General features: G+C 41.2%; 1 protein-coding gene across 1 annotated transcript in view; it reads right to left on the reverse strand.

Moving 5' to 3' along the window:
• The window catches only part of ngfra (nerve growth factor receptor a (TNFR superfamily, member 16)), a 42,051-nt gene extending 34,071 nt beyond the window's left edge, over window positions 1-7,980 (reverse strand). Inside the window, exons 1-2 of the mRNA XM_024271951.2 lie at window positions 7,557-7,980; window positions 5,892-6,054 (exon numbers count right to left, since the gene is read on the reverse strand). Coding sequence (XP_024127719.1) covers window positions 5,892-6,054; window positions 7,557-7,688 — 295 coding nt within the window. The 5' untranslated portion in view covers window positions 7,689-7,980. The remainder of the gene's footprint in view (window positions 1-5,891; window positions 6,055-7,556) is intronic.
• Window positions 7,981-9,217: the final 1,237 nt, after the last annotated feature.

The following is a 9,217-nucleotide window of genomic DNA, read 5'->3' on the forward strand; positions in this document are numbered from 1 at the left end:
AGTAGATAACAAATTAGCCAAAAATGTTAGCATATTGCTAAAATATTAGCTTAACTCCAAATTAGCATAAATTTCCTCAGTAAATTAAATCAGCCAAAAATGTTAGCATGTTGCTAAAATAAAAGCTAAACACTAAATTACTCTAAAAACTCAAGTGGATAACAAATTAGCCAAAAATGTTAGCATATTGCTAAAATATTAGCTTAACTCCAAATTAGCATAAAAAATGTCATTAGAGGCCAAATTAGCGAAAAAAAAACTAATTGCTCAATTACTAGCTGAACTCCTAAATGGTCTAAAATTCCTCAGTAAACTAAATTACTCAAAAAAGTTAGCCTTGTTCTAAAGTCGAAGCAAAATTCTAAATCCCAAAAAACGTCAGTAGATAGATTAGCCGAAATTACCTGCATATTGCTAAATTATTAGCTAAACCCCAAATTAGCATAAAATTCCTCAGTAAACTAAATTAGTAAAAAATGTTAGCATGTTGCTAAATAAAAGCTAAACTTTACATTAGCCTACAAACCCCAACAGATAACAAATTAGCCCAAAATGTTAGCATGCTGCTAAAATAATCGCTAATCACCACATTTTTGAAAATTGCCACCAAGGAGGGATAAGAGGAGGGATAAGGGTTGCAGACCCCTGTTCTAGAACATAAGTCAAATCCAAATTGCTTCACTACCCCTAATGCTTCTCCCTATCTCTACATTTATCCCTCCAAGCGGAGAAATAGGAAAGAACTGACTTCAAATTCAGACTTTAGTAGCGAATAATGATGCCGCAAACGCAGTTTGGTGTAGGTACACAAATTGTGTCTACTGGTGTGTAGGAGGCTTGAGCCTGATGATGACATCACACTACAGTAACACCGCATGCAGCCTCACATATGGCTTAATCCTTCCCAGTCATGAAGAGAAAAAAATATAAAGATGTTGAAGAAATCCTGTGGTGAGTTATGGTTATTTAAAGAAATGGCCCCAAGCTCAATTCTGCCACTAGGAAGGAAAATAAATACCTGCATAACAAGAGATCAAGAAATGAACAGCATTTCTTTGTTAGCACGTGACACGTCTGGGTAAGATGCAGTTAGGTTCCCTGACAGCTTCACCGCTATTAGAGTGCCATAAAAACGATCAGGAGGTGTGACACCACAATTACCTAAATGTCGTCAGAAAGATAATAATGATATAAAAGCTCTAACAATGATAATGATAGGTGATTAAGCTACTAAGTTGTTTGAGGCATTGTTTTCCAAATGAGAAAAAAAAACAACAAAGCTACAGATAAGTCGACCATGGGTAATTTTATATAAACATTTCATATATACCGTATTTTCCTGCAGGCTAGAAGGTAACAATCGCCGTAAGAAAAAGACAAAAAACTGCTGTCCTAAACCCAGAATGGACAGATGATTATAGATGCTTTTGTGGAGTTCTTTAAAATAAATAACTTAACCTCTCAACATCATCTGTATCTTCTGTGTATTTTAAACGAGATAAACAGCCAAAACCTTCATCATGTAGCGATGAGGCTAAAAACTTCAGACAGCTTCTCCAATGGGAGTGTCTAGTTTATGAACACATTTTTGGACAAGCATTGAGCATTAAATTAGATGGACATCAAAAGATTCAGCGAACTCGAATTTGACGCATGAATCGCATTTCATGTCAAATGCAACGTTACGTCGGGCTTGTTGAATTTGTTCTCTTAAAAGTGTGACTTATACACCGGAGCGACTTATATATGCTTTTTTCTTGTTCATTATGCATTTTTTGGCTACTGCGACTTATACTGCGGTGCGACTTATAGTCCGGAAAATACGGTACTCGCGGAAAGGAGTCAGAAGGGAAACAGTCACGAAGCTACATTGTCACCCATGACTGTTCTCTCTTTATTAAAATGCGATTACTATCCTGTTATGATTCTTCTCGATCGGTTCGTTTTGTTGCCATGGTTTTTGCGGTTGATTTGCAAAACGTTGTGCCCCTTTTTGTGATTCTTTGCGTATTTGTTCAGACATCCTCAGTTCTTTACTCGTGAAGACTCAATGTGTAGCAACGGTGCAAGTATGTCACATGATGGTGCTCCAATGGTCTGGACTAATTGCGATTTGACACGTCATCGAGCCACAAGCCCCAGTACCGATCTTGCAGTACCTAATGGATCATACCACTGAAGGAGGGATAACTACCCTGAATTTAATCCCTACGGCTCCTTCAAAAGCTATCAGACACTTCTACAGCTCCAAATTCCCGTTGGATCAATGGGAGGTACCAGAAGGTTAGGGCAAGCCGTAGTTACTGCAGTTCTTTGGAAATTTGCTTCTGAGTTGTGGGCCCTACTTCCCATCATTCATCTGTTTAGACACTCTTCTGCTAGCTTACAGCTCCTCACACCCCCAACTTAACTATACAACAAAAATGGCGAGTAATATTGGAGCTATCCAGCCGTACAGATTTGATCCAGATGCCAGATCAGATGAGGATAATAAAACTCTATTTGTCTGCAAATGGTTCATCAGAATGGAGCAGAGCAAGGAGCTTGTGTGCATCACAAACACGTTTTTGTCGTCTGCTCCGGTTTCAAGATTACGATTCCTTTATATATCAGAAAAATGAACACGTTAAAATCTCTTAAAAACATCATTTTCATAGCTGTGGATCTTTATGGTTTCAACTTTTATTGTGTTTGGAAGAATCCTACGGTATCAAATCACTGATGACCCCCCAGTTGAAGCTCTCCATTTCCCTCTTTCTTCATCCCGAATCAACCGAAGTGAGGAGCACCTCTTGATGCATCGCCTCAGCCCTCCACCAGACGCTCCTGGGATTAGACTTTCCCTTTCCCTGAGACTCCTCACAAGCTACAGTCCACAGCCCACGGGCCTCCTCTTAAATTCCTCTCTGTCTCCTCAATCATTTTTCTCTCAGGTCTCCAGCCAGTTTTCAGGGGCGAGCTCATCCGAAGGCTTTTCCCGGCTTATCCGCTCGCCCTGACGGTGGGCAGCCGTGGAGGGGAATCATAAATATTTCATCTCTGCTGAAGCTGCCACTTGTCCCCCGTTGGGAGAGGAAGACCGGGAGTTGGTAAGGTGGTGGGGGGTGGGGGGGTTACACCAACAGGAAGTTAGTAGTGGTAAATACAGATTTACGGTGAGACAGGAAATGGATGTGTTCAATTTTACTCATCAATTATTAATTTCTGCACTTTAGAAAACGTATTTACGGCCCCAGTTTTCAGGTTAGGTCTCGCTCTTGACCTGTGACTTAAAACCTAACCCCCCCCCCAGTGCTCTCTCCATGCTGACTTAGGAGAATGAAGATGATACCCACTGAATCAAAAACAGTATTCAAATGTATGAAAATGAACTGGCACCGGAAATTGAGTGCAACCTCCCGGGTGTTTCAGCCTAATTGCCGAGTGTTTATCAGCGGTGAATACAGCTTCTGTTCTGCAGAGCAGGATAATTGTTGACTGTTGGGCACACAATAGGCTTTTCAATATGGTTTAATTAGCTGGATTAAACGAGCAGAGATGCACTGATGTGGCAGTATGCATGATAAATTGTGCGGATCGTGCCTTTTGGTGCCCGCTGCTTTAACACCGTCTTATCCGCTAATGTAGGCGATGAGTCACGGCGGCTGGGAGGGGCCGACGCTGGCTGAGAAAAGTGATTAAAGGAGAGGACGGGAGGGAGGGGCAGGCGGTGGAGGAGTGGAGGGATAAGGGGCTGAGTCAGACGCATCCTAATCAGGACAGTCCTGGGGGCCGGCCCACGGTATGCAAAAACGGAGCTAAAGTTTAGCGTCTGCACGGCTGTTTGCTGCAGAAATGTGACAAGCGGCACAATTCCCACATCTAAACCAAGACTTACTCTGTTTTTATTGGAAAAAGTTAAAATACAAAGAGTATCAAAGTAAAAACTGTCTAAAAACTGTAGAAATTCATTAATAACCATTAAAAATAAGTAGAAACCAACCAGATTTATGTAAAAAATTTCCAAATAATTTACAGTCTAGCTGCAGAGGAACATCATATTCTTCTTTAGAAACTCCCTTTTACTAAATAACAATCTCAGTGGCCTTGTGGTAGAGTGTCCGTCCTGAGACTGGAAGATCGTGGGTTTGAATCCAGCCTGAGTCATACCAAGGACTTTAAAAATGGGATCCTACTTGACACTCAGCATTAAGAGGTTGGATTGAGGGTTAAACCACCAAATGGTTCCTGAGTGCGGCTGTGTCTGCAGCTCACCCCTCCCACAGGGGATGGGTCAAATACAGAGAGCACATTTCACACATTGCTGTAAAACCTAATGGGACTTGAACTTTGAATACATTTTTTTTGTTCCTTAAACGTTGCATAGATTTCTGCCAAATTTGATGACACTAAATGGATTTGAATAAGTTTTTGTATTAAAAGGAATGGCAAAAAGAGCAGTAAAGTCTTTTCTCAACTTTGACTCTTCGACTCCTCTTCCTCCCACTGAGACGTTGGGTTGATGGTTCCACCCCGATTGTGTTAAACACTCACTCCGATCATCCGTTGATTTATTTAAAAGTGGTCTTTTACGTATGATGATGCAGTTTTTAGGCAAAATTAAAAAACCTGAGTCGCTTTCTCGGACATAGTTCCTGCAAAGCAGCAGCAGTTCATTACATATTCGCCAGAGCAACTCCGCCCCCCCTTCCCCTCTCATTTACTGAAAGCTCTCTGTTTACACGGAGCCCCTCACAACCGAACATAACTTGTGAAACAAAAATGGTGAGCAACATTGGAGCAATTCAGTCAGGAAAAGGAAAAGGAAGACGCTCATGGATCTATTTGTCTGCAAGTGGGTACATCGGAATGGATGAATTTGAATGAAAAATACTCAAAAATGCTATTTTTTACCTTCATTTTCTTTAAAAAATGCCCTTAATCATCAGATAAATGCAACAAGAACATGTTAAAAACATCAAAAATATTATTTTTACCGGAGTGAGTCTTTACTGAGCTGAACAAACCTGTGAATAAAATATAAACTGCGAAACTTAAACAAAAATAACTTGCTAACTTTCATTTTTTTAAATTATGCATGTTAATTTAGGATTTAGTGATTATTATTTTAAACCTCGTAACTTCTGCAATTTATTCTAGAAGTTTTGCTTCTTGGTTTTGTTGCTGCAAATAGCAAGAAGTAAAATGTCATCATTTATTTTCATCTATTTTCAGCTTGTCTTGTTGATTTGCAGACTTGCATCCACATTTATCTGCTGTTACCAAAAATGAGGATCCAAGAAAATCTGAAGATGGAATGAAAATGCTGAAAAAACTCCCAGCTTTGTCTGACTTTAAGACTTTCAAGATCCTCTGTTCAAAGTTTAGCTCAGCTTTTTATACGTGATCCATGAGATAATTTTAGAATCACTAACATTGAAAAAATACTTTTTTAAAATATCTATCCTGAAAGACTCCAACCAAATTACTGCAGTTTGTCGTTCTATCGGTGTGACCCACATCCAGGAAACAGAACCATCAATGGTAGATTATCGGAGCCAGATGAGACGGGCCGGATCTGATGCGTACTGATCTGTGGTCCAGCTCTGGTTTGTCGTCGGTTTGGATGGAACACGGCTCTCCCCGTAAACGTCTGTGGGCTTGACTTGTGGAACACCACAGGATTTTACACAAGCCGGCAGCTTCTCTCATCCTCGACGGAGAGCTAATCTAAAAAGCATCAGTCTGATGAGCTCGGCCATTCATCACCACTTCTACTGTAAATCTTGCACTAGAGATGTTTCTTTTAACCGTGACGGCAGAGCTGAGAGTGCTTAGCCTCTCAATGCATGATGAGTTTAGTGCGTGCACGTGTTGAGGTGAGGTGCAAACAATGAAAAATCATGACTCACTGTCCAAACACTGAGTGCATACAGTCTGTTTGGCGCCACATTCCACCAGCACTCCCTCTCCAGGTGGACACACTGTGCAGCACTCTCCATCTTTGGTGTAGCGGCCGGTGTCACAGGGCGGAGCCAAACCTCGCTCTGTCTTGTTCGCCTGCGCTAAAGCCACCTGGCACAAAGCAGAACCAGTTGGATTTAAGCACAAAATGGGATGGAAATTACAGCGAATTACAACCTTTTTCTAATACCCCGAATTTGTCGTGAGTCACGTCGCTTCCTCCCACTTTGGAAAACACTTTAACCTGAGCTGCTGCCCTGTTAGCTCCCCTGCAGGCACATCCGCCCCACACGTGCCCATCCCAATTACCGTCCAAAGGTGAGAACGGCCTCCCGTCTCACGCCCACACACGCATGCCTGCAAATCTGTTCCCGTGAGGACTCCCATCTCCGTCGGACATCTACAGCACGTTTGAATCCACCCATTAGCATACCTGCATGCAAGTGAGAACCTGCTGAGCTGTTGCCACATTCCAAAAAGTGTTCACACTCACGTCCTCGCACAGATAAAAGCCGGAGTTTTATGCTTTTAGAAAACACTTTTTAAAGCTGAAAATAGGGAAGAAATCCCACATTTTCATGCCAGTTTGCTTTGAAGTCGTCTTGAGAACAACTGTTCCTCTTATTTTTTGGTCATTTTGTTGTCTTCTCTGATCGAAATGCCACTGGCAGAAGAACTGAGGCGTCCTCTGCTCGTCTGTGTTCGTGTCTAATCGTACCAATTTGGATCCAAACGTTTGGGAACAAAGAAAGCCATTATTCCGAATTACTTTCACTTTTATTACGTAACGAGTAAAACCTCATTTCCACCTAATTCCCATTTGCTGAGACATCATTTCATCTTTTCTCTGGCTGCCCCTCCCCTGCCTGCTGTCCCTGCTTTCATTCAGAAACAGATGTACCGCGGAGCCGGCAGCTCCCTCTGTCATTCCTCCTTCCACAATCCACTCCCAATTATATCCTTCTTAAAATATTCTCCTTCTATCAGCACTTCTGCACGACTTAAAGTCCTTTTTTTTTTTCTCGGGACCTGAAAAGACATTTGGGATTTTCCTTTCCCTGCAACATCCACCTGGAAATTCACTCAAACGGATGTAACACGCAGGAGTCTGTCTGTCATGCGTGTGACGGGCCTGCAGGTTCTGCTCTCTAGGATTCCACGGTCAATTTGTGAGTTTATTTCCAAATTGAGTTCCACTAAAGTGCGGCCGACTGTCGCTACCCCTTCACAGCAGCTGTCATAACATCGCATGCAGCCCTGCAGCCCAGTTAGACCAGCTGCTGTGGACCTGCAGGATCAACCCTCTGATCTCAGCTTTATCTTCCATAATCAGCGTAATCCAACTACCACAATGCAGCAAGAGGATCCATTCTTCATCTAACAACTTGTTAAGAGATTGCTTTACTCGTGAATACAGCAAAGCTTCTGCAGGAGGGGCTCAACTTTGCAGAAATCAGCAGCTCTCATCCCTGTCTGACAAGAAAACGGATGATGGAGACAAAAACTTGAAATAATTCACAACTGCCTCACAAGTTTGACCACAAAATGTCATTTCAGAGACAAAAAAGCATTCAGGAGGATCCTAATAAAAACATACAAGATCCATCACTTACCAGCACGCACAAAGTCAAAACCCATAAGACAGAAGTCATCCTGCTTCTCCTGCTGGACTCACATGAAACAGATCTGGAGCAGAGGATGAGGAGCTGCGAGGAAGAGCAGAGCCGCTCGGCAGGACGCCTCATTATAAATCCAGCGGGTTTTTCTCAATGAGTCCGCACGACAGTCAGCCGCGCTGTCACAGCGAGCAGAGCGCAGGCAGCGAGGCGCAGAGAAGGAGGAGGAGGAGGAGGAGGAGAGCGTCCTGCGCGGAGTTGTGCTCAGCTGCAAGTGCACTGCGGAGGAGCAGAGACTCGGGAGGAGGAGAGGGGCACGTCCAGCCTCCGGTTTATTGCCCTGATAGTTGCGCAGTCCAACCTGATCCCCGTCCGCGCGCCCTCCTCTGTTTCCATCCCACTTGAAGCCGGCTTTATTGCTGCATCTAATTATAGGCGACAATGAAAACATTAATTTGTCTTCATTAAGTGATTCTCCATCTATTTACATTATAATGAATTCCAATTATAAGAAAGGTTAAAATGACAAAACCAAAATGTCATTTAAGTTTCTTCAGGAAAGCAAAAATACGCGTTTATAACCCCCAAAATGAAGCTTAAATACTTCCAAATGAGATTTAAACAAAAAAACAATGATGCAACGTGACTTCAGAGACTAAAACCCAAATCATAAAAAGATTCAGGGAAGTGAAAACATGTGCAAAACAAATGAAATCCCACACAAAAAATCATGGTACTTGAGCACAAATTAGTGTGAAGATGCAAAAGCCGATTCCCAATGACCACAAAGCAACCAAAAAGAATCCAAATTAGACCTTAAAGGGCTGAAATGGACCCAAAGGGAACCAAATAGTAAATGAAAGCAGGAAAAGATGCCTGAAATGCGCTGGAGAATGTGGTGTCGCCTGCTGGACTGCATTAAACTAAAGTGTGTTTCTAATGTTTCTACATGGATGAGCTGCAACAGAAACCTGTGCACTTACAAAACAAACTCACCACAAACGTATCCACAGAAAGGAGGGGAATAAAACAATCTACATTTTATTGTAAATGTTTTTTTTTCTATTTTACTTCTGTCAAATTCAAGCTTTTTCCAGACCTGCCATGCTCATTGTTGACCACAAGGGGGCGACTTAGCAGTTTGTGATGATCACAGGGAAACAGTATTTTATCAATTAATACTTTTTTCTTGTATTAAATCAATTAAATTCTTTAAACAAACAAAACTTTTATGATCACAAGAGTTTGAAATTGATTTTTTAAATTAATTTTAAGCATAAATCACCTTTCAGTTGGATTCCATGGTCTGTTCTTTGCATTTTATTAATATAAACTCATGTTTTGGATTATTTTTAATCTAATAGAGGAAAAAAATATTGTTTTTTCTGTGAATAGAGTTTCATACAATGTGCTTACTTAACAAAACTGCATAAAAAGGATGTGAAAATGTTATTTATGTAAAACGAATTAATGAGTATAGAGCTGATGATTAGAATTTAAAAGTCTAAAAGAAATTTGGTGCCTAGAAGAACAGACAAGAAATTTTCCAAAAATGAAAACAGGAAGAATCAGATTTAAAGTGTGAGCATTAAATTAGATTCTTTTTTCTTCCTTATTACATCTCTGCTGATTAAAATAAACTTTTCTATGTAAAAACA

The sequence above is a fragment of the Oryzias melastigma genome, linkage group LG8 (genome assembly GCF_002922805.2).
Source record: "Oryzias melastigma strain HK-1 linkage group LG8, ASM292280v2, whole genome shotgun sequence".
NCBI lineage: Eukaryota > Metazoa > Chordata > Actinopteri > Beloniformes > Adrianichthyidae > Oryzias > Oryzias melastigma.